This window comes from Bubalus kerabau, chromosome 2 (assembly GCF_029407905.1).
Source record: "Bubalus kerabau isolate K-KA32 ecotype Philippines breed swamp buffalo chromosome 2, PCC_UOA_SB_1v2, whole genome shotgun sequence".
NCBI classification, from domain to species: Eukaryota; Metazoa; Chordata; class Mammalia; order Artiodactyla; family Bovidae; genus Bubalus; species Bubalus kerabau.
In genome coordinates this window covers 39,685,136-39,710,912 of record NC_073625.1, presented here as the reverse complement: position 1 = coordinate 39,710,912, position 25,777 = coordinate 39,685,136, and the positions used below count along the sequence as shown (strand labels likewise).

General features: G+C 43.7%; 2 protein-coding genes across 11 annotated transcripts in view; one reads left to right on the top strand and one right to left on the bottom strand.

Moving 5' to 3' along the window:
* The window catches only part of MCPH1 (microcephalin 1), a 229,870-nt gene that overhangs the window by 126,002 nt on the left and 78,091 nt on the right, over positions 1–25,777 (top strand). The window contains exon 13 of one of the 9 annotated variants that reach the window (XM_055567556.1): positions 10,461–10,786. The exons of 7 other annotated variants lie outside the window; for them this stretch is intronic. In XM_055567556.1, the coding sequence (XP_055423531.1) occupies positions 10,461–10,562 (102 nt within the window). In that variant the 3' untranslated portion in view covers positions 10,563–10,786. Of the gene's footprint in view, positions 1–4,882; positions 5,094–10,460; positions 10,787–25,777 lie in introns of those variants that run through there. One more of the 9 variants, XM_055567555.1, reaches the window with a different exon arrangement.
* Positions 1–25,777, bottom strand: part of ANGPT2 (angiopoietin 2) — a 59,254-nt gene that overhangs the window by 28,625 nt on the left and 4,852 nt on the right. For both annotated transcript variants that reach the window (XM_055567569.1, XM_055567568.1), the window contains exon 2: positions 15–170. In XM_055567569.1, coding sequence (XP_055423544.1) covers positions 15–170 — 156 coding nt within the window. The remainder of the gene's footprint in view (positions 1–14; positions 171–25,777) is intronic.

Here is a 25,777-nt window from a genome sequence, read left to right as displayed (position 1 = left end):
GTTTCCCTACTTACTTGGGCTTCAACATCGGTTAACTTCCGGGTCTGCTCTGCGGTTTGATTGAGCAGGTTGGTCCCTATTTCTATCATCACAGCGGTCTGGTTCTGCACTGCATTCTGTTGTATCTCCACCATCTCTTTCTTCATGTTGTCTTGGATGTAATTCTCAAGCTAGAAAAGAGCAAGCGTCAGAAAGACAGTCATCGGTCAAACGATCAGACATTGTATTCCTAATTCGTTTCCCTGCTTTTTAAAACATCTCTTGGACGACGTGCACTTTGCTCTGATATGGGGATATCTTGCTTTTTTTTTCATCACTAGCAATAAAAAACAGCGTGATTTTATATTCACTCAAAATCCAGCAGCTCAGTAACAGCATGTGTGGGAGACCATTTAGGCAGCCCTGGAAGTCCACCCACGGCAGCATGGGAGGTGGTGAAACCACAGCTCAGAGGTGGGCAGGTGGCCTGCCATTGGGCAGGTAGGGCCAAGGGGGTTTCAGTGTGTTGTGTTCCTGTGACGCAGAAAATGAAAATTTGGTATAAGGAAGCATCACTGTTTCTAGCATGTTCTGGACTGTGGTTTCTTGAAATACAGGCTTTAGAAGACACTTAAGCTAGAGCACAAGGAAGGACACACCTGTGGGTTTTCCGGGTAACTCAGGACCACACTCCATAAAGACCACTGTCCCCACCAACTTCCAATTACTGAGTTCATCACACATTAGACCTGTTAAGTTTCTCTGTGGTTTTTCACGGTTTCGTCATTTTCCCGATCAGGCAGACTTAATCATATGCTCGTCTGTTCATCTCGCGTGACTGTCGGGATGGTTCTTCTGCCTTGAGTTGCTGTGGACCACGGGTGAGCCAGCTCATTTTAACATTCGCTTGTGTGCAAGAGCATCGGGAAGCTCATTCACTGCCATGGTATAGATGCCTGTGTCTTTGGCAGTTGAAATGCACAGTTAAATACAAATGCAGACCAGCCGGGTGTGTGTGAGGGGTCTGCGGGCTCCAGGCTGTGCACAGCTGTGCCTCCATTTTCTGTGAACTCCAGGTAAGCCGCTCGGCCTTGGGGGAACCACAGAGTCCTCATACATATAACAGGGTTTCGGTTTGGTCAAGAGGAATGTTTCAAGGATTAATTAAGCTATATTTTTAAAGGCATTGTGCCAAAAGCTCTATAGTCTTTCTTAGTTTATTCTTGCCTTCCCCCCCCCACCCTGCCTTTTAAATTTTACAATTTAAATACATGATCTAAAATAACTCATGGATAAAAGTTTGTAATTTCTCCTCCCCTCTCCCTCTGTCTCGCTCTCCTCTCCTTTCTTTCTGCCTGCCTCTCATTCCCCCCGCTTCCTCCACTACCATGGGAATAGTGGAATTTTTGAGGTTAAAGTTAAAGCTATGTAAATCATCCAGAAGAGTTGTCTTAGTTACTCTTAACACCCAACAAAGATAATATTTAGAAAGACATATTCTGGGAAGTTTGGAACTATTAAAGATACACTCAAGCTGGAGTTTGGTTTAAGTCCATATGCTGAAGTAGTAATTTACAAACTAGTAGAAATAAGTCTTAATCTTCTCATTGGTTTCTGTAGTTAAGAGCTAAATAGAAGCAGTTCTATCTCCTGTCGTTCTAAATCAAGTAACTGGAAGGGGAAAATGGACCCTTAATCGTCCCCCACCCTGACTCTAGAACTAACGAGTCAAACGTGGTTACAGTCAACAAGAGACACGAGAGGCTTGTTTACAGCTCGATATTTGAAAGTCAAGTTGCAATCTAAAATTAGACTCAAGAACTTGAAAAGACATAAAAGACCTAAATTTTTAAAAATAAAATTTCTTAACTTTATGGCCATATCTTTCTGTAAGCTTGAAAACAATAGGATATAAATGCTTTTTAAGTCACTATTTTTCTGCTTTTCTAAGATGACAAAGTCTATGTATGAGGTGTGCACATCTCACGTGTAAAAGTATACATATCAGTGTATGTTAGAGGGGAAATTACAGATTTACACATGTGTGTATATAGATATTATATATATAGTGTATATGTACATCATTTATTTTTATGTATATAATATATGCAGCTGTAAAATTCTATATGATACTGACCCAGTTGCTAACTAATTGAAATCTTTGAGAGAAGAGAAAAACAGGAATATTCAGTCTTAGATTTTTTTTTTAATTGATTCTCAACAAGTTTTGTGCTTTCACACTTGACAGCATGAAATTAACATTATAAGAGAAAAGGGCAATATGACAGTTGTACATATATATAATGGAATATTTCCCAGCCATTAAAGAGAAAGAATTTCAGTCAGTTCTAGTGAGGTGAATGAACCCAGAGCCTATTATACATAGTAAAGGAAGTCAGAAAGATAAATACAGTATATTAATACATATATATATATATGGAATCTAGAAAAATGTTATTGGTGAACCTATTTGCAGGGAAGGAATAGAGACGCAGATGTAGAAAATGGACTTGTGGACACACGGAGGGGGAGAGAGAGTGGGACGAATGTAGAGAGTAGCATCAAGTGTAAAATGTAGCTACTGAGAAGTTGCTGGACAGGGAGCCCAGTCTGGCTCTGTGATGACTGCAGGGGTCGAACAGGGGAGTGGAGAGAGGAGATGTAGGTACAGTCGTGACTGATTTGCACTGTTGTATGGAGGAAACCAACACAACATTGTAAAAAAAATTTTTCTTATTTAAATTTTAAAAGCATATAGTTACTCCCCAGAACAAAAGCAAGAGCGACAGTAACAACCACAGTAACTCTAATAACTAAAGTCTAGCTGACGCTTATTGGTTGACCCCATGTCTCAGCTACTGTGCTCACCTCTTTCCACGGACCCAGGTACCCAGTCTCACTCACATGGGCACTTCTGGGCTCTGGAGCAGACTGGTAGTTCAACCCAGAGGCCACACCCCACTTTCTGCCTTTTAACAGCCAAAGTGGTATGTTCCAAAACTGATGTGAGCCTGCCTTTCAATGTCCAAGATTCTCAGGGCCTTAAAAAAGAGAGGGAGACCACCTACCGTGTAGTTAAGGAAGCTGAAGGGATCATTTTTACTCAAAGAAAAGCCTAGATGTGAAGATTACCACTGATAATTTTTATCTCCTGGGAGCATCATGACAAAAGAATCTTTTTCACTCCAAAGACTAGTAGTAATTTTTAGCGAGAAAGACTCTGAACATTCATTATACAGTGTGAAAATTTCCCATTTAATGAAGCCCTTCCCTAAATCAGCATAAGACCAGATCTAGGAATGAAGCAGTTTGGTTGATCCTCGCCGACACCTGTGTTTTAAAAATTCCCATCTCTTGAGGTTGACGGATTAATTATTTTCTAATTTATTGCACCAATACATCTTTCTGTTTAGTATACCCTCTGTTTAATTGCCTTCGACTGAAACCCAGAAGTACTGAAATTGGCCTGGTGAAATTTCACTCAAATATAAGGAAGTCTTAGTACGAGAAAGAACATGGGACGGATGAGATCTCTCCTCCCATTGGCAGCGTGCTGCAGCGCTTCCCGCTTTCGCCGTGTGCGCTCAGCTGCTGTTATCAAAACAGTTTCAAGACACTCGAGCCTCCCAAGGGAGGGACAGGGTTCTTTCTCGCTTCACATGGGTGGCTTCATGCACTCATATTTTGCAGGGATGTTTGACATTGCCCTCATGTCTGAACATTATTAGGCAGCAGTTTTGATTTGTGGGTCCAAGAGCCTCGGAAAGGTTCCCATTACAAGCTAGAAAGGACTGCGTGGACGTTCATCATGTCCTCATTTTAATCGGTGGTCCAAACACGCTTCCAAGTGTGGGTCCTTGAGCTGTTTCTCTTTCCTTGGGATTCACATGGATTACCCACACTCGAATTAACATTGTAAGGCTATTGCTGTGATTATAAGTTGTATAGATTTTTTTGCTTGATATTATTTTTTATTTGTAAAAGAGTTGCACTCCAAACACCATCTTTTAAAAGTTGGCAATACATCAAGATTCAAGCAGCCAGAGGAAAATATTTTAGCAAAACATAGACATATATGTATTGTTTTAATGTGAAATATGTCCAGAGGTTTTTCATTGCTCCCCTAGCATTTGGAAAGATCAGATTTGACAGGAAAAATAAGCCCATTTTCGAAGCAACTCTGGCAGATTGATTACACACCAAAATGTTTTCCTGGCTGTCTTCCTTCTCACCAAGATTATCATCATTTTTTTTGCACCAAAAGCATGGATAGTATACAAAGCCCATCCCTAACGTTGAGATTTTGATGTTAGTCATCACTTCTGTTTTTTAAATTTATTTACTTTTGGTTGCACTGGGTCTCCATTGGTTTGTGCAGGCTTTCTCTAGTTGCAGCAAGTGGGAACAACACTCGAGTTGTGGTGCGAGGGCTTCTCATCGCGGTGGCTTCTCTTGCTGTGGAGCGCAGGCTCTAGGGGCACAGGCTTCAGTGGTTGTGGCGTGTGGGGTCAGCGGTTGTGGCACAGGGGCTTAGTTGCTCCATGGCACAGAGGATCTTCCTGGACTAGAGATTGAACCCTTGTCACCTGCATTGGCAGGTAGATTCTTTCCCACTGAGCCACAAGGGACGTCTGATCACTTCTATTTAAACACAGCTCCATGTCCTGATGATGCCTTTTAGTTCATTAGGTTTTGCCCATCTGGAGGACCTAATCTCCCTAGGCAATTAACAAATAACTTGAGGTTTTCTTGGAAACATTTTATTCTGTAGCACTTCAACTTAGAAACAAGATATTTTAGCTGTCCTCTCTTTCCCATCCAAAAGGATGATTTTCCTCCCTTGGGAATCCCTCTGACTTGATGCCTTCTTCCCACCCAAGGTGTGCCCTCCTCTGTCTTCTAGATTGCCGTGCAGCCCCTGATTCTGGCCCCACGATCTGAGAGTCAGCGCTTACTGCAGGCTCCTTCCCCCCGCAGCTCCTGCGCTCCGTGGCACCTGGGCCTGTGAGCTGATGTGCAGAACACACCCTTCCTGACCTGTGCTCCGTAGTCTCCGCGCCTCATTCCCTGTGCACACCTGCCTCGTAGAGGCACCAGACACGGAGGCTGCTTCATCCCTCTCACCTCCTTCATCCTTCCGACCTGTGTCATCTTTGCAGAAGGCCTTTGCCTTCCTGCAGGCAGCCCCTGCACCACTGCACGCTCTCTTCAAAGAGCCCCACATGCTTGCATGTTGTGATTTGATGTTGAAAACATTTCATTTCTGTCTCGTTGCTGTTTAAATCTCCTCACACTACAGGTCTGCATTCTTGTTTGCTTGGGATACAGAAATCCTGTAATCACTCTTCAGCCATACACCCTAGTGACAACGAGCAGAACATTCACTCCTATAATTAGTTTGAAAACTTGAATGCAAGATTATTAAATCCAGGGGTATTCTGTTTGGAAGGCTTCTGACCTAATGTTCTTGGTTCCTGTCATGAGAAAACCAAAACATCTTTCAAGGTCTTCAGACAGAGAAGTGGCAAAGTTGGGCTTTCCTCTCCCTCATTATAAGGCTTGTTTTATTTTGCCTTGTGTATCTGGAGATCTTACTGGCCAAGCAGTGTTGTGTCCTCAGCAGAGGGTAAAGGGGAGAGGCTGAGGGATGTGGGTCTCAGGCAAACCTTTGTCGCCTCAAACCTTGCAGGGAACTGGGGGCGAAGGAATGGCCTCACCCTTCAGAGACAATGTTCAAATGCCCCATGAGCTGGGGAGTCTTTTCAAGTCCTCTTCGTATCAATGCCACACTTGAATCCATGTCTCCCAGAAGAGCCCACATCAAAGCCACTTGCCTTCCGTCAGCTCCAGAAGTCTCCCTCTCTGCCCTCCTTGGGTTCCGGCAGACTGGACATCAGGGAGGTGGGGCCCTGCAGCACAGGCCTTCTGGGTGGTTGATAAACAAACCTGCTCACAGCCACCAAAATAACCACGTGGACCCACGCCACGGAGGATCATTCGAGCACTTCCTACCTATAACTCATTTGTTCTGGCCTATTTTCCACTTTTTTCTGTTTGTCATTTATGAGTGACATTCCGTTAACCTGACCGTGTGTTTTCAGATAACCCTGTTCCTATTTTCACTAGTATAAAGAGACTAAAAGCGTGCTTGGTGCTGCCTGTAAACCGCAAGACACGGTAAGGAGCAGAGCCACAGGCACCAGCTGCTGCTGAACTGAGGTGCACAGCTTGTCCCCCCTCCTCCTGGGACAGATAAAGTTGTAATCCTCTGAGTGCCCCAGTGTATCTGGGTTCATATGTCTTTGCTTTTATTGTGCGTGTCACTTTGTGTTCCTTTTCGCCGTTTAGCTTAGATATACTATCTCTTTGCCTCTTCTGTGTTACCCTTACCATCCATCCAAATTCTAAGGAGAAAATGTATTTTTCCCTTCAGAATGTTCCAGTCATTTCCCACCGATAGACAGTTTTTCATCAATAGCATCCCTTTTTTAAATATATGCAAGCATATATATATATATATATAATGAGGTTGGTATAACAACATAAATTCATTTGGACATTTCATATGGGAAAAGGGGTCACGTTTTACACAAGATGAAGCTGTTAAGAGGACTTTGAAGGTATGTACATATTTACCCAAATATCTGCAAGAGCCCTGGCTCACAGCACCTTGCAGATACGTGTTGGTCACGGAGCAAATAATATGTAGCAGATCCTGTAAGGTCATGTGTACACTTATAAACAGCAAGAATAGTCACAGCAGTAACAACTACAAAATGCTTTCTCACACACACATACACCTATGCATATATTTAATGAGCTTTGATTCTCAAGCTGCCTTGGCTTGAGTTTCCCCAAAGCAAAGCCCGAGACAAACACACCGGCAGGAAGTTTCCTTAGGAAGAGGCCTCAGGGAGCCATCGGGGGGTACAGGCCAGGGAAGCCAGACAGAGTAAGCTGGTTCACACATGTGGACTCCCTCGAACACCACAGCGGCCCCTGGCAAGAAGCCCCCCCAGGCCCTTCTGAGGGGCCCCAGGAAATGCATTTCAGACCTTTCCGCCTGGATTAAGCACTTCCATCCTGCTGCAGGCTGCGCTGCAGGGGCCCCGAGGATGCACTGGAGGTCGGGCAGGAAGCTGGGTCTGTGGGACTAACTCCCACTGACCGCTCGCTCCCTGGGGTCTGCCTGGACAAGGGGGGCCCAGAGGCCTTCAGAGTGGTCCCTGGTAGTAGAGGCGCCCCCAGGCCTCACTCACAGAGCAGAAACCCTGGGAGGAGCACTCAACGTGCCTCCCCAAGGCCTGTGGACCCAGCTCTGCTGTGACACAGGTAAGGGGCTTGACGCCCAGGTCGTGTGGGATTGTGGGGTTGCAGCCCTGACTTCTGCGGTTTGGTGATGCTGCCGAGGAAACAGCCGTTGTGGAAGCAGCCCTTCGAAAAGGGCAGTGTTGCTAACAGATTAGAGAAAGTCTGGGGCCAGAGACCAAACCGAGGCCACGATCACCACGTGCCAAAGATCGAGCAGGAGCTCGACAGGCCCGAGCAGTCAGGGAACTTCGCTCTGACCTCAGCAAGTGCTCGACCACACACAAGACAGCCTGCTGACTCCTGCCAGCTTTGGTCTGGTTTCTGGTTCCTGGGCTCTTTTGTTCTCAGCCTGGGAGATGCAAGTGATGCTTCCTACAGAGATACAAAGAGAACATACAACTATTCTCTCCTTTGTAAAAGGAATTGTTGATTATTACAGTGGGAAATTCACTGAAATTCAGCTCTGGGAAAGAGATTTGATGATACCACTGTAATGGCAGAAACTGAAGAGGAACTTGATGAGGATGAAAGAGAAGAGTGAAAAAACTCTCGGCTTAAAGCTCAACATTCACAAAACTAAGATCATAGCATCTGGTCCCATCACTTCGTGGCAAATAGAAGGGGATAAAGTGGAAACAGTGACAGATGTTATTTTCTTGGGCTCCAGAATCACTGGGGACAGTGGCAGCCATGAAGCTGACACTTGCTCCTTGAAAGAAGAGCTATGAAAAGCACCTGGACAGTGTATTAAAAAGCAGAGACATCACTTTGCTGATAGAGGTCCATCTAGTGAAAGCTATGGTTTTTCCAGTAGTCACGTACAGATGTGAGAGTTGGACCATAAAGAAAGCTGAGCACTGAAGAATTGATGTTTTGAAACTGTGGTGTTGGAGAAGACTCCTGAGAATCCCCTGGACTGCAAGGAGATCAAATCAGTTAATCCTAAAGGAAATCAACCCTAAATACGCATTGGAAGGACTGATGCTGAAGCTCCAATAACTTTGGTCACCAATGGGAAGAGCCGACTCATTGGAAAAGACCCTGATGCTAGGAGATGCTAGGAAAGATTGCGGGCAGGAGAAGGGGATGACAGAGGATGAGATGGTTGGATGACCTCATTAACTGAATGGACGTGAGTTTGAGCAAACTCCGGGAGATATTGAAAGATGGGAAATCCTGGAGTGCTTCAGTACATGGGGTCCCAAAGAGTTACACACGACTGACTGACCGAGCACACACATACTAGGGATCTGTTTTTCAATGATTCTAAAACACTCTTGCCTTTGAAAATTATGATGCACCAAGAAAAAAGTGAAGTGAGTCAGTATTTCAGTGTCTTTCTATGGCAGGCAGAACCTTTGAAACATTATGTATTCATGAACATGTATATTTATTAATGCAAACACATCCTCACATGTGGAGATAAATGTAGATGCAGATATATCCATCCGTTGTCACCTGTCTGTGGGTGACAGACCTTTAAACGCCATATGGGGAGGAAGACTTGGGAAATCAGTGACATTGCTAGAATATGAGTGAGGATTCGAGAACCTGCATCCCAGTGCTAGCTGGTATTGGAGTGAAAAAACCCTGGAGACCCAATGCCCATTCCGGGACTCTCACCACTGCACTGGTGCACCTGTCCACCCCTGAAAACTTGGTTACTAAGCCCTTAGCAGTATTACTTTTCACTTCTGGGAGGAAGTATTCAGATCGCAAATGTTATTTGTGTCTTATCTGTTTCCTTTCTGCTCTTTCTGTATCATGTGGGTTTGCAGAACTCCTGGGTAGCTTTCTAGAGAGATCATCTTTGCAGCAGGCTTTTTTTTTTTTTTTTTTCAACATGAAATAAATGTGCACCGCCATAATTACTATGCTAGACAGCTGTGAGGGGAAAGACTAAAGGAATTTAAATGATTTTTGTCTAGAAGATACCTTCAAGACAAACTAGCTCTTTATAAGGAAGGCAGGAAGCTTGTGTTGTTTCTTTAAAAGAAGAAGGTGGTGGGAATGCAGATGGGAATGCTTGAGAATCTCAGAACCCGGCCCCGCACGCCCCGCTGAGAGCCGCACAGCAGAACAGACCGCAAGTGTTTCTGCTGCTTTATCTCCTCTGCTAGTGAACCAAAAGGTGGAGGGAATTCCAACAGAGAGAATTCCAGGACAGTTTTGGAAGGTGCCCAAAATACACTGGATTAATTTGCGTGAAAGCTTAGCAATCAAGTATTCCCTCCGTTGTATGAGATGTCCTACTGACCCACCATCAGCAGGACTGTGTTCTTAACGGTGTTTTCTCGGTACGCCTGATAGCTCTCTTCTGAACCGTTCGTATTCTCTTGCCCAAACACCATTCTATCTACTTTACAGTGGATTTGAATAAATAGATTCAACATACATTTATTTGCATACCATCTCCACTGATTGACGCCTCTCTGAGCCGAGTGTGTGTGACGGTGCCTTGTCTGTGGCGGGGAGGAGCTGATGGCCGTCATTCAGCGTCACGCTCTGCTCACAGTTGCTGCAGTAACAATGCTGGGAAATATTTAAACAAGTGTGTTCCCTTCATTTTGCTCTTAATGTTCATAAAGTTATAGCTGCAGCTTCTTGAATTTTATGATTTTATAGCAGCCAAAGCTCATGCTTTTCTGGACCATTAAGGAGAAAAAGTTTACCTCTTCTAATAGAGTATCTCTAATTTGACCTCTGGTTAAGTCCTCTCAAGGGTTTAAAGCTATAAAAGTTTTCATATTTTTATATTTATTTATTATATATTAATTATTATATTAATATTATATATTAATTATATATTAATTCAGTGGCCTTTGTGCACATACTTTAGGAAATCACGTACTTGCCTGTGCTTTGCAGAAGCGAAGCAACCTACAAGTGAGCAATTCTTTTTTTAAGCTCACATTAGAAATACAAATTATTTGTTTAGTTAGGCTTTGTTTTTCAGATTAATCTCTAAAGCAGTAATGCACTTTTTAAGCATTTTAACAACTTATTTTAAACCTGATCAACATTAAAAAAAATTTTTTTTTTCCTAATCAAAAGCAGTGCAACGAAAGCAGAACAATATTCAGTGCCCAGGCTAGGCGGCACATAGAATAGTGTGTTGTTGTTTTTTATTTACTAATTATAACTCATTTCTTGCTCTGAAATTTGATAAGAAATGTATCCAGTATTTGCCAAAGTATTTAATGTTAACCACTGAAGCGTCTGCTAATGCTGCTGGCACTGCGGTTCACTTCGGAGGCCACAGGGAGACTTGACACACGTCCCCCTTCTGACTGCGGCTCCCAGACCCTCAGGACTGTGGACAGCTGCAGTCTTCCCCAAGGAGAGAAGCGCCACCAAGAACTGCAGATAGTGATTGTGACCTTGGACAAATCAGTGAGCTTCTAATTATGTCTTCCATGGCCTCCAGACCCAAAATAAGAGAGTGTCTTGCTACAAAATACATGTTGTATCAAACATCTCTCTAAAAAATACCAGTTCTGGGAATGCCGTTGTTTCTGACTCATTTTTAGAGGGGAGTTTATTTCAATCTTTTGTTTCAGGAGCATGTCATTTATTCACTACTTTCCCTCCAACGCTTAAGTAAGAATAGAGATGTTGGCCATAAAGTAAGAAGGTTATTGCTTCAAATGAAGTTTTAAATGCACAGTATTTCTACATGATTAAGTACTTATATTCTAAAGAAATTGTGGAATAAAATTTCACTTTAAGAAGGAATCCATTTAAATAAAGACACCCTTAAGGTGTCATAAACTGACTGGCTATATAACTTCTCAAATCCTGAGAATTTGAAATGTTTTGTGACCAAGTATAAGATACCAAATTGAAACTTCTAAATGACATTCCTTGAGGAGCACTTTTTGCTGCTTCCTGTCTGCAACAGAATTATTATTTTGACTTATAAATATGGTTCCTTGGGACTGGTTTGATGTGTTAGTCCACTACAACTCAATTTTTTTTAAATAACTTAGCAGATTGCTGGTAAAATTAAATGCTGTCACAAGCAGTCTGTGAAGCAAAAGAAGCCCACACAAATATCAAATTTAAAAACAGACCAAACTACTGATGGCGACAAAAGTCAACATAATGACTTCTCCGGGCAAGTGCTTAGGAGCGTCGGGAGGAGTTATCAGTGAGGGAGCAGCAGGAGGGAACCTTCTGGGTGTGGGAAACGTTTTATATCTTGATCCCTGTGCTAGTTACACAAGTAAATTCATATTCTAAGGATCCATGAAGCTGTGAATTTAAGGTTCGTAGATTTTATACACTTGCTGTGTTTTAGTCCCGAATGAAAATATTTTTAAAGGAGAGAGATTTAAAAAAAAATGGTAAACTTCACCATGACATTACGGCCCTCGATACTATGAGTGATTTTATTTACCTCTGTCTGCAGCTTTCATCCGGTTATACCACTTAACGAAATGAACTTGGGAAAAGTGGTTTTAAAGCGACTGTCTGCAGAGAGCTGTAGATAGAGGGTTAAAGGCATTCGGTTAGGTAAATTAGTAATTTAGCATTCTGAAACTTGATTCTTTCCGGATCAAGCATAAAAGGCATTTGCTCTTGGAAGACCAAGAAAGAATTCATGCAGTTCCCATTAGTCTAAAAATATATAATAAATAAATAAATGTCTGAGTCATGGGTTGCATTTTGACGGAGTTCAGTGCATCAAGTGTAGCAAGAAAATGATTTATCCTTTGACTAGCTGTGCTATCCATTGACAAGAATACAAAATTGCTTTGAGAAAAGTAAAATAAGTGAACTAATCTATTGAATTTAATCATATTTTGAGGTATTCCAATTCTAGTGGCTCTGGTTTTGAGCAGCATTATAAAAACTTGAATAAAGTAGCTTAGTTCTTGTTGGGTTCAGGTTGGAAAGAAGTTATATGTGTGATTGTTGAGCCATTTGTGGGTCATCCTTATAGATCAGGCTTGGGGACTCAGACATACCTGGGTGTGAATCCTAGCTCAGCTGCACACTAGCCATCAGGTCAATTTGTTTAACCTCAAATTTCTCACTGGTAATAAGTGCCTTTTGTGCTATGTTAGTCTGAAAAGTAAGTGGGACGAATGAATCAGGGTTCCCAAACTGTGTGCCAAGCCACCCTGGGTCCCTGCAACAAACTCCTAAGAACTCTGGAGATAGTTTACATATTCAAGGGCAATCCCACAATACTTAACATCTCTCGGTCACTGGAAGAAATAGTAGCTCAAAGGAGCTCGGTTTCAACACTATTAGACTGTACCATTCAGCAAAGCTGGGATTTTGGTGGTTGCTGCTGTTAAAAAGCAAGTACTATACAAAAATCAGCATGGAACTTGAAATGGGGGTGATGGTGTACAGTCTGATTCCACAGTTTGAGAAGATGGGCAGTGCTAACCAGACATATTCCATAAATAATTGGGGTTACTTGAGTTTTAGAACAGCTTATATAGGACCTTGCATTTGGTAGGGGGTAAGTTCAATCCACCTTCTTCCTTCCCTTCCCCCAATCCAGATATTACCTTTAATTGCTACCTCTATGATTTGATTATGTTTACTGGAAAACCAGTAAAAGAACCAGTATATCATGTAAGATCTTCATTAAGAAGTATAGTTGAATATCTTCCCAACTTTAAAAACCGTTAAGAAAAACAGCCACGCTTCTTGCAAAGTTGTGTTGGGCACAGTGTCTCTTCAGGCGAACGACTTTTACAAGCTTAGAGCGCTTGAGGAGAAACGTTCCTAGCGCAGCATGCATGTGTTCTGTGGGGCGGCACAGCTGCCTCAGGCCGATCTGTTTTTGGTGGTGCAGTGGAAGTACAGACTGTGTGCCAGTTTCACAGAAGTAATGTGGTTCATTTCTGCATGTAATTTATAGTTTGCATGCTTGCCATCCTCACTTGTTCAAAGTTGAACGAGTTTTATAGCATACAGAGAAGCCAAATTTACTTGAACACCAAAGCAATTTGGGAAATAAATTTTCAGTGTGATTCTTCAAATGCTTGTGGTAAAAGTACAAGGGACTTGAATCATTTTCCCATAATTAGTTTCAGTTCTGTAGGTCTGCCCCCTCTCCCTAACCCTATGACTTTGCATGTGTGTCTATTCCAGTGGAAGCTAGTGGAAAATTCCTATCCCCTTTCGCTCCACTGCCACGAGTTATAAAAAGCATGTCATTCAGAATCGACTTTTTCTTCTGCGTGCTTGAATTTTTACTCACAACTTGAAAGAAAAAAAATAATAATTTCAAGAGATATTTCTCTATCAATGAGATAAGGGTCCACAGCATCACTTTGGGCCACCATAGAACGGCTGACTCACTCTGCTTCATGGTCGGATATGTATTTGAGCCAGTGCTTTGGGAGGAATAGTATATGACAACGTGCCTTGTCTTTTCCGGAGCCTCATGACACTCATTCACATGAGTCACTTAAGATCCACTTCTCATTGACTAATCAGTGGGAACAACAAGCAAGTGGGGACAGCGGGTGAAGAGACAAACAAGTGTGAATGAGGGGTGAGGGCTTACACAAGTGGTGGGGGTGAGACGAAGGGCTCAGGCAGGAAGTGGGGATGAGGGCTGAGGGCTCAGACAGGAAGTGGGGATGAGGGCTGAGGGCTCAGGCGGGAAGTGGGGATGAGGGCTGAGGGCTCAGGCGGGAAGTGGGGATGAGGGCTGAGGGCTCAGGCGGGAAGTGGGGATGAGGGCTGAGGGCTCAGGCGGGAAGTGGGGATGAGGGCTGAGGGCTCAGACGGGAAGTGGGGATGAGGGCTGAGGGCTCAGACGGGAAGTGGGGATGAGGGCTGAGGGCTCAGACAGGAAGTAGGGATGAGGAGTAAGGGGCAAGTGGGAAGTGTCAATGAGAGGGTAAGAATTCACACAGGAAGGGAGGCTGAGGGGTGAGGGCTCACACAGAAAGAAGGAATAAGGAGCAAGGGTTCACCCAGGAAATGGGAATGAGGGGTGATAGCTCGCAAAGGAAGTGGGAGTGAGGGGTGAGGATTCACACAGGAAATGAGGCTCAGGGGTGAGGGCTCACACAGGAAGCAGAGAAGAGTGAGGGGCAAATGGGAAGTGAGAATAAGGGGTGGAGGGGAACTAGGAAGTAGGAATGAGGTGGGGAGTATAAGAAGTGGGGATGGGGGACAAGGACTCACCCAAAAAGTGGGGATGAGCGCAGAGCGTTCACCCAGGAAGAAGGGAGCAGCGGCAGAAGTTTTCCTATTGTTAGAGTTCATTTTTTGTTTCAATCAAATTATGAGTCATCTTATCCCCATTTTTTAACCAAAAATCCCTGTGGTCACTGCTGTGATTTGGTCTTGACTCCCACCAGCTGGTTTAATTTTATCAGTGGTGGTGAATTCTTGAAGGCTTCCCTCAGTTGTAGAAATCTGGTTTCAAATTAACATGGTCCACATGCCAGCTTAAACTTTGTGGCTTAGCGTCTTTGTTGAGTCCCCTCAGCAAAAGGACCTACATTAGAGTTTTGGCTGCTCTTTGGAAATCAAATTATGAGTTAGTTCTGCTGGAATCTTGGCCTTCTCCTGGAGAGACTGTAGGAGCACTTTGGCTTATGGGGGCCAAAGTTAGACCTTAAGTGAAGATTTTTTTGAAATTGCCTATCCTGTACCCCAGCACTTTCAGGTGGTATGTGCAGACCTCTTTTAATTGTTCCTGAACCTCTAAACCATTGGTCTTCTGGAGTGTGATTGGCTTTGTGGGGAAAGTCCATGCTAGCCTTGGAGACATCCTGGAAATGACAGTGGTAAACTCAGCACTAGGGCATGAACCCTCATCTCAGTCCTTCTCCCCCATGGCCACTCGCTCTTCTCTGGCCAACTCAGGGAAGCAGCTCTGGGTATTTGATGGCCCCATTGCTGTGGTCTCCGTGGTCCCCATAACTGCTCAAAAAGTAAAATCAGTCCACCCATACCCAGAGAGGAGCTGATAGGCGCCATGATGCAGAAAGTATAACTAATGGATTTTTTCAATGATGACCATATCATATATTTGAAGCATAATACCATCTAGAAAGGGCTTCCCAGGTGGTGCTAGTGGTAAAGAACCCCCCTGCCAGTGCAGGTAGACGTAAGAGATGTGGGTTCAATCTCTGGATCAGGAAGATCTCCTGGAGGAGAGCACGGCAACCCACTCCAGTATTCTTGCCTGGAGAATCCCATGGACAGAGGAACCTGATGGGCTGCAACTCATAGGGTTGCACAGAGTCACACAATTGAGGCGACTTAGCACACATGTACCACCTAGAGAGATTTGGAAAGGAAAAATCCTGGTGCTCCCAGAAGCACCAACCTGGAAACTGTTATGTTTAGAACTGTCTCTCTCTGGTGCTGAAAAAGGTGTTGTCAGGGGAGAGGTGAAGGTACGGCCAGAAGAGGTGGTGAGTGACACCAGGCAGACCTGTGTTAAACCCAGGTTTCTCTTCCATTGAATGTTTACACAGCTCCTTCTTTCCTAGTTGCCTGCTGTAGTTATTTCATTATCTCCATGTTAGCCTCCCATTGAAACCTCAGTGTAATATATATTATATTTGACCAGCCCTCAAAGTATTCCTCAGAAGTCCTTCCTGGGCACCTCAGGAATAACACCAAGACCACTCTGCAGTGTATTTTCTGTAGAGCAGGTTCTATTAGACGGTAGATTAGTCCTGAAAATCATTCAAGGAAGCTTTAAGTCAGTCCAACTGTGTAGATTCCAAAGATACAAGAAAGACAATACAGTACGCAATTCGTGGGTTTGTCCAGTCAAGTGTTGCCATCCATAAGGAAGCCAAGTGTCCATCTACAGCAGTACAGTAGGCACATAACTTGTGCCATGCTCATACAGTGGCATACTGCACGGTGATGGAAAAGGGCAGATCGTAACACCCTCAAAAACATGAATGAATCACAGAAATTAATAAAAAAAAAAAAGACCAACAAAGAATATTACTGTATTCCAACTATGTGAAGTACAAAACTTAGCAAACCTAAAATTAACCTATAGTGGCAAAAGGCAGAATGGAGACCAGCCTGGAGATGGGGGCTGGGGGGATGCCAAGTGGGAGGGGCAGGAGGGCACCACCTGGCGGTCATTGCACAGCTTCTGTTGTTGTTCAGTCACTAAGTTGTGCCCGACTCTTTATAAACCCGTGACTGCAGCCAGGCTTCCTTGTCCTTCACTATCTCCTGGAGTTTGCTCAAACTCATGTCCATTGAGTTGATGATGCCATCCAACTGTCTCATCCTCTCCCGCTCCCACCTCCTCTTATTGTTGCTGTTCAGTTGCTCAGTCGTGTCCGACTCTTTGCGACCCCATGGACTGCAGCATTACCAGGCTTCCTTGTCCTTCACTATTTCTTGAAGTTTGCTCAAACCCATGTCCATTGAGTGGATGACGCCATCCAACCATCTCATCCTCTGTCGTCCCCTTTTCTTCATGCTCTCAGTCTTTCCCACCACCAAGGTCTTTTCCAGTGAGTCAGTTCTTCGCATCAGGTGGCCAAAGTATTGGAGCTTCAGCTTCAACCTCAGTCCTTCCAGTGAATATTTAGGACTGATTTCTTTTAGGATAGACTGGTTGGATCTTCTTGCAGTCCAAGGGACGGACTCTCAAGAGTGTTCTCCAACACCACAGTTCAGAAGCATCAATTCTTCGGTGCTCAGCTTTCTTTATGGTCCAACTCTCACATCCACACATGACCACTGGAAAAACTACTGCCTACTGTGTTCTCACACAGCTATGTATATATGTTACCATCAGGTTACACGCTCACTTCAGACTTGTTCATTCTATTCTAAGTTACACCTAAAAAAAAAAGTGCTGGACTCCATAAAACCGAGACAGCTCAGAGTCAGAGGCGTGTCTAAGCGAGCATCTGAATAAATGAAAAGCAAAGGGTTCCCTGATCCGGTCTTGCATTTGGGGGAGCAGGGGTGTATGTGTGAATGGACCGAGTTCCTGCTTTTCATGGCTTCTTATTCTGCCCGCCCCTTACTCCTACAGGGCTGTCTTGGGAAGGGTCACATTTCAGTTTTACCACCTTCACTTGCTTATTCATGAGTCCCTCCCTGTGTCTGCAAACAGAGCCAAGTGTGTGCCGCTGTCCGCAGATGCAGCGGCTGCCATCTCGCTGTTAGACGTGTGTGTGTCTTGTGACGCCAACGGATAGCAGCTGCTGTTTACACTCATGCAGCGTCACCAGCATATGGAAGCTTAAATCATTCAGGTTTGACTGTTCTGCCGCTCTGCCTAGGTTCCAGTCCTCAGAGTGAGAAAGGGAAGCTGCAAGGAGGTGAGACCGGGATCAGAAACAGGGCAGACCTTGGTGTGAATCCCTGCCCGGCATCCTCATATCTCTGCATGCTCGCACTTCTCGGCCTTCCCCAGGATCAGCGTCTTCCCACTGGATCTCACACTTGTTCTTACTCCTGGTGCTGGACATGCCTGGGGCATGACCACTGTGTGTAGCATCAGAGCAGCAGGTGTCAGGGGACCACCATGAGGTCAGGGAGCTCTCCTGGTTCACTCAAAAAGATGCGTTATTATAAGAAGCTTGGAAATACAGAAACTGTCCTAGTAGTGCCATCTGGTACCACTCTGAGCTTGAGTTTCTTGAAAAAAAGGAAGAACAGAACATCTCCCTGCAATAGGCTATCCCGAGATTAAATGCGCAGACGTCGCGAGCTGCGTATGCCTGGTGAACGCCAGGGGCCGTCCTGCCGGGCGGGAGCAGCCTACTCCTGTCCCATTACTTATAGCCGCACAGCAACGAAGGGGGCATAGCCTGTCTCTGGGTCTGCCTCTCGTGACTGCTGTCATAAGAACAATAGCCTTTCTGCAAGAACTCTGTAGACTTTTTAAGCAAACCAGCTAAGTATGCTGGCCTCAAAATGAGGTTGAAAGCCCCCTTGTTGGGGAAGAGGTGAGGAAGTGGTGGATCTGTGTTCTCCCTTTAGGATTTTGAATCACTTTAAACTGAAATGGATAGAGAAAGGGTCCATATTAAGTAGAGAGTTGTTTATTGACCAGATATTTTTATCCTTTTTCCCTCCTCGTCCAAGGACCATTTCTTTTAATGGTAGTGGTATTTCAGGTGAAGAAGGGAAAGGAAAGTAGTATGCTATTCAAGGACAGCTATAAAACCTAGGTGTCATAGGGCAGGCTAGTCAGGCAGAAATGAATAAATAATACGTGTTAAATAAACATTGTCCAATTAGAGGGAAAGGACATACAGGTTTATCATGCTTGTCATAATCCAAGATGGAGCCGTACTTGAAAATATGGAGAATTAATTACATCACAAAATGAACACTTGTTTTTTGAGGGGATGTTGTTCTGATTAACTTTGATTCTTTAATTTGTTACATAATTATCCCAACCATCACTGCTTTTAAGAGCATTTCACTATTGCAATTAAGTTACAGCCAGTTCAGTTTAGGAATTCCTGTTGCTAATACTTTATTGTAAGACTGGATAAGTTTATTTTAGGAAATTTAAGAACCTATTCCTTAGTAGCTAAAAATAATAAGGAATTTCATACACAAAAAACCAAATGTTAAACATAGATAATTGGCTTGTGGTCGGAATTTGATTATTTTATGTTACTCAGCAAAATATCTTCTCTCCAGCAGCATTTTTGTACCAGCATTTCCCATTAAGAAGATCACTTAACTTAGAGAAATTTTATTTATTTATTTATTTTTTTTTTAGAGAAATTTTAAGCTACATCTGTATGTAATAATTTTTCAAGATTCCAAAGACTAGATAGTAGTTAATAAAACTTGAAGGAATTCTTGAATTATCTTCAGGCTAATATTTATAATTATCTAGCGAATAATCAAGAGTTGATAAATATCTGTTGATTCCGCAAATCTAATGGCAGAGAAAATGCTTGCAGGAGCCCAAAGGAAACAGTACATCTTTGGAATTTTGAGTCTTTTCTACCAAGATGTGTGGGTTGACTAGTTAACCCCAGAACGCCTGCTTCTTAATACTTATTTAGTTCTGCCGCCCTTTTCTATAAAAATATAACATGCAGAAGAGTGACACTGTTCTTAGCTTACCAAAAGCTGAAGTGATAAAAAATTAAGTTTAACAATGAGACCTGACTTTGAATGGGCTCATGGCTCACCTGTGAGCATGATGGGACAGAAGGAGGTGTTATAGGAGAAGATGCCCTGCATGGTTTCGGAGCCCAGCATTTCTGCAAAGAGGCTGTCAGCCCCCTGATAGAAACAGGACCTTTTACGAGCACACTTAGAACTTGCTGTCCGTGTTGAAAGAAAGCTCATTGTCTTACAGAGTAAAGATGTGCCTTGAGGTATAACGTCAGATCATTTAACCTAATGAGACTGAGTGGATTGTAATCTTTAATATGAGAGGTAGTACAGATCTTGATAAGTGTCTTACTGGTATCATTATTAAAATTAATTATAATGATAGTCCCAAACTTTCCAGCATACTTTTGCATTCATCATCTTATTTGAAACACATAGTAATCCTCTGAGGTCCCTGCTGTAGGTAAGGAACGCTGAGGTTTCTGAAGGTACACTGTGGGTGTTCCCCTAGTTAAGTTAGTTGAATAGTCAAGATAAGAGGGTCACTGAACAAGTGTACAGTTAATCGTGCTAAAAAAAAAAGTTCACTAAATGAAAGAAGGCAATTTGAAAAGGCTACATACTGTGTGATTCCAACTATGTCACATTCTGGAAAAGACAAAAGTATGGAGTCAGTAAAAAGATTCGTGGCTGCCAGGGGTTGGAGGGAGTGGAGGTGAGTAGGCAGAGTGTGGAGGACTTTAGTGCAGAGGAAGTACCCTGTAATAGTGGGTGCAGTGCCATCATACATATGGCCAGACCCACAGAATGCACAGCACCAAGAGTGAGCCCTGGGTGCTGAGGACGTGTCCACGGTTCACTGACTGTAACAAATGTGCTCTTGAGTGGCGGCCGCTGATAGTGGGGAGGCTGTGCACGTGAAGGGTGGCAGTAGGGAGCTTGTGGGGAATCTTGTGCCTTCCGCTCAGTTTTGCTGCAAACCAAAAACTTCTCTAAAAAAAATTAGGTCTTTTTTTTTTTTTTTTCTTAAGATCACTTACTACGAGTAAGAAGGAACAAATGAAATGAAAAACTTGTATTCTGTAGCTTCAGTTTGCACCCGTTAACCTAGCCAGCTGTCCTGAGTTGGCCAGCCCAAAAGTTGTCTGCATGTTTAATGCAGACACTAAAATGCAGGAAAACAAGCAGCGCACCCAAAGGCGCACTTGTTAACAGTGATAGCATGGACCTCATGTGTAAACATGGTTTATTTTAGATTTGTTTTTCTTTGAATCTGACCAGATGTTTCTAGGAAATCTCTTCTTTTGGTGTGGAACGCCTTTATCCCAAATTCTAGATTATGGGAGCACGTCATTCCCTTTGCTCTGCACGCGCACTCACTTGCTTCAGTCGTGTCGACTCTTTGTGACCCCATGGCCTGTAGCCCGCCAGGCTCCTCTGTCCATGGGATTCTCCAGGCAAGAATACTTCAGTGGGCTGCCATGCCCTCCTCCAGGGGATCTTCCCAACCCAGGACTCAAACCACGGTCTCCATCATTGCTGCTGAGCCACCAGAGAAGCCTCCTCCCTTTGCTCTAGTTTGGCTCAGTTCCTGGGGCTGTCTTGGGCCTAAACAAAACCCCTGAAATGGTCTCAAGTTCTTTTCACCTCTACCTTTTTCCATTAGGGTGGTGGTCTTGAGGGCCTCCGAGGCTCCTCTGGGGCGGGCTGTCAGACTGTCTTTATCAAGTCACAGCAACTCAGCAGGTTCTACTGATGAGTATAGCCTCCTGCCCGTAGGTTCCTGATGTCAGACAACTCTGCTGTTGAACCGACCACCGAAGAGTGCTTTTGGTGGCCAAAGTGGAAGCCTCCCGTGGGAGGCATGCTCAGCCCATAACTGAATATTAACTAGTGACACACAGAGGCTGACGTGCAATGAAGGTGCTAATGTGTATGTCCTGGAATACTGAAGACTCATATAGGTGGCAGGTTTTGTCACCAGGTTAATCAGTGGATTAAGTTACCCCAGTGGAATCATCGCTCTCACTGCGAGAAGACTTGTTTATATGGTCTAGACAGAATGTAACAAAATCAAGAAATGGAGAGGTTGAACATTGGCTTCCTTTTAAGACTTAATATTCTCTACCTAAAAGACCACTAACCGTTATAAATATTCAGCACACACAAACAATGGGAAACTCGAGGAAACTGTGTCACCGGGTTAAAGTGTTATATTTCCCAAGACCTCTGCATCTGAATACCTCTTCCCTTAAAAATCACTCTGTCCATGAAAAGATATAAAATCACACACATGGTTCAAAATGACAGCTTATATTCTTAATGTATACACTTAGTTTTCTTGATTGTTAGTTTATTGTGTATTAAACATTGGAAGTGAAAGCTTGGTAGTGTTAAGTTGTCAGGTTAATAGAAAGATTTTGAAAGGAGTTCTCAAGGATTAACCTGTGGCGGATTCATTTTGATATTTGGCAAAACTAATACAATTATGTAAAGTTTAAAAATAAAATAAAATTAAAAAAAAATAAATAAAAGATAGCTCAAAGGAAAGAATGAGGCTGATGTTGGAGGAAAGCAATTACCAGCCCAGGCACCCGCAGGCAGGTTCCTATGAAGGTTTTAATTAGGTTCTAGTTGAGTTGCAAAGACAATGGTTTTAGCTGGTTGAAGGAGGTGATGATGATAAAGGGATTAGGCCCACTTCTCAGAGATTTTTAGTGGATTTCATATCTTTAGTCAGCAATGCTTGCCAAGTTTAGGATATGAAAGAAAGGTGATTTCATGGGCAGATATCTAATGGAAATACTGATTTAAAGACAGACAGCTAGCACAGTTCAGGGGGCTGAGGAACTTTCATCCCTTTATTCTCAAACCATACAAGAAAATCATTTTAATCCTGATCAGTGTTGAAACTTTTAATATTACCCATAAATTTTTTTTTACTGCTTTTGATTTCATCAAATCACTGAGCTTGACATTAATTTTTCATTTTAAATGTGAGTAGTATGACATCAAGTTATTTTTGGTCACATCTGTCTGTAGAATGCTAGATGGGAGATACACCCTAGTCATTTCTTAAAATCAGTGGAGGACAGGGCAGGTCACAGGTTGGGCTGAATTTTATTTGCCTGGACTTTCAAGTGGTACTGTGAAATTCAAGCTGTCACGCTCACTCAGCATCCAGAAGAGCGTTATTTTATGCATGCTCTGTAAGAAGGTTCAGACTTTCTCTTGGTTATCATATAATTTGTTTTCACTCTTCTGAACTAGAGGGTGGAATTTCATGTGAGTACTGTAGACACACGACATTCCCAATTGCTTTTTTTTTTTTCTTCTTAGCAGCATTGGTACCATCCCCACACAGGACAGACCACAAATGTTGCCTGGTAACCAGTTTGCCCACACCGTAGCCTTCATGTTGCAAGACTGCTGGCATGCCCTGGTATTGGGGTGCCAGGGTGTGCCCCGGAATGCCTGTGCTTGTCCTAAGACAGGACTCACAGGTGGTGGGACTTGCCTGTCTTACTGACCTGGGATGTCAAGCAACTTACTTAGCCTCTCAGACCCACTTCCTTTTTTATTTTTAATAAAAAAGAATTACAAGTTATCTGATAGGTATAGGTATATAATACTATAGTGTGTACAGCATGTTTTTTATAGTGTGTACACCACTATATAGGCATATCTGTATGCTTAGTAGGAACGGTGCTTATTTTGAGTGCTACACATCATGTGTCTAGTGCATGCTGTGTGTGTGTGTGATTTCCCACAGCCACCTGTTACTTTGGTAATCAGAAAAAGTGACCATTCAGAAGCCGTTTCGATTGGCTTTTGTTTTGTAAAAGAGGCTCCAGTGGGGTGACCACACTGTCTGGGACTGTTCCCCTGCCCCCTGCCACCCCCCAAATGCCTCACTCATGCACCTAGACCGTCTCCTTTCACTCTGAGCTGTGGCACTGACACCTTCTGGCCGTGAGTTCCAGCGAGAACGTGGGCGTGTCAGGCACTGTGTCCCCGGCAGGGCAGACCCCAGTCCTTGTCTTCACCCCACTGGTTCACCCCTAAGCACCTCAAGCGCTGCCTGGGCACACATGGGCCTTCAGTGCTTATTTGTTGATCGAACAAATGGGCTTTAGTGACGCCTGCCCTAGACACCAGAACCTGAAGCGCCCCAAAAGGAAACTTGATTGTGTTAATGAGCTGAGAAATAGTCCTGTATTCATGTTCACCCACACTCGCCCTCCCGGCGAGTTTCTGCTCTTTGCAGCCCCACAGAAAAGTCTGCTTTTTGTCAGAGGAGGGATGTCGTGCTTTTCTGTGCTTGTTTTTCCTCTCTGGGTGACCCAGGCAAGACTTCTGCACTGCAGCCCACACTGATATTCCCTGACCGTGTTTATGAGTGGTTAAAAATAGGTGGGGGTTGTGGCTACTACATCTGTGTTCGAGAGGTATCTCTGGGACACAGTGAGGTAAGGTGTGCAAACTGCTTTGAATGTATTCAGTGCCACCTCTGTTACTATATTACAACCACTGCTTCAGTGGTAAAAGTGGAAAGTTGAGTGGCTCTCTTTATATCAGAAGAGTTCTAGAATAATTGAGAAGAAAAATCTTATCAGATTCTTTCAAGTCAAAGAAAGATGTAATGAAAATAGAGGGAAAAAAAATACGTATACACACACACACTTACAGTGGACCCTGAACAACATGAATTTGAACTCCCTGTTATGTGCATGCTTAGTCACTCGGTTGTGTCCAACTCTTTGTGACCCCATGAACTGTAGCCCGCCAGGCTCCTCTGTCCATGGAATTTTCCAGCAAGGAGCCTGGAGTGGGTTGCCATTCCCTCCTCCAGGAGATCGTCCCTACCCAGGAATGGAGCCCAGGTCTCTTGCGTCTCCTGCATTGACAGGCAGATTCTCCACCACTAGTACCACCCAGGGAGCTGGTCCACTTATACTCAAGATTTTTTTTTCCAATAAATACATAGTACAGTACTACACAATTCACATATATATGGCTTGTGTTTTATTTTTAATTAAAAATGAAAATTATTTTATAGGTTTAGATATGTGTGTTATATAATATGTACTTGTTATACACAATTATATGGATGGCTCAGACAGTAAAGAATCTGCCTGCAATGCAGGAGAGCTGGGTTTGATCCCTGGGTCAGGAAGATCCTCTGGAGAAGGGAATGGCAACCCACAGCAATGTTCGTGCCTGGAGAATCCCATGGACAGAGGAGCCTGGCAGGCTACAGTCCATGGGGTGGCAAAGAGTCTGACACAACTGAGCAACTAATACACACATACGTACTTACACCAAGTGCATATGTTTGTATAATTATAATTATGTATTTATAGGAGACAAAGGCTAGTTTAGTGAGTCATCGTTATCAGTAAGTAATAGAGATGCTCTGCAAATTATGAGCATCTGATCTGGAAGCAGTCTGTGTGTGTTCGTGACTCATCACATTGCCCTCCTCATCTCAGCCCAGGACCTCCAAAGCTGCCCGGGCCTGGGGTCCTTTGGGGTCCCGGATGTGGAGCCATGTGAGCCGCCGCCTCTGTCACAGCAGCGGTCCCACTGACGGCCCCTCCCTGTGCTGACGGACTCCATCACCCTATTCTCCTCTCCTCCTCGCTCTCTAGCCCCCAACTCTCCTGCCTCCCTTATATATTGCGCACACCCCTTTAGTCCAGATTCTCCTTTACCTTTGTCTTCCAGATTTTCCCCTAAATAAAATCTTTCTTTCAGCCTCTTTTTATGTCAGTGTGAGCCCCCTCAAAAAAGAAGAAAAGATTCTGATCACTATATAATACCACCATTCATGTTTTAAGAAGAAGGAAATGTATTCGTTTTGATATTAAATTGTCACAATAAAGGGCTAGCTTCCCTTGTGGCTTAGACTGAGGGGAGAAAAAAAAATCCTCCTGTAATGCGGGAGACCTCAGTTCCATCCCTGGGTTGGGAGGACCCCTGGAAGAGGACACAGAAAGCCACTCCAGTGTCCTTGCCCAGAGAAGTCCATGGACAGAGGAGCCTGGCAGGCTGCAATCCATGGGGTCGCAAGGAGTCGGACACGGCTGAGCGGGCGTGTAAACGACAAAAATACATTGCTCAGTGTTCATCTTACGGAAGGGCAGTGTACTTTAAGAGGAAGCAGAATTTGCATCCTACTTTCTACTGTTTGACTTTGTAATTTTACATGGCCCATATATTACTCTCACATTTTTGTTTTATTCTTAAGAGATACATATGGCGAGAGGGTTGATTGGCATTGTTGTTCTTGAATTACACACATACAAAGTTTCAGTTACTTTATGGAATAAAGTAAGTCCTGTGGACCAGCGTGAGCATCTGGTCAGCGTTTATAAGGTGGCCAGCATCCTCTTCAAGTGCATACAGTGCAGTAACTGGCTTACAG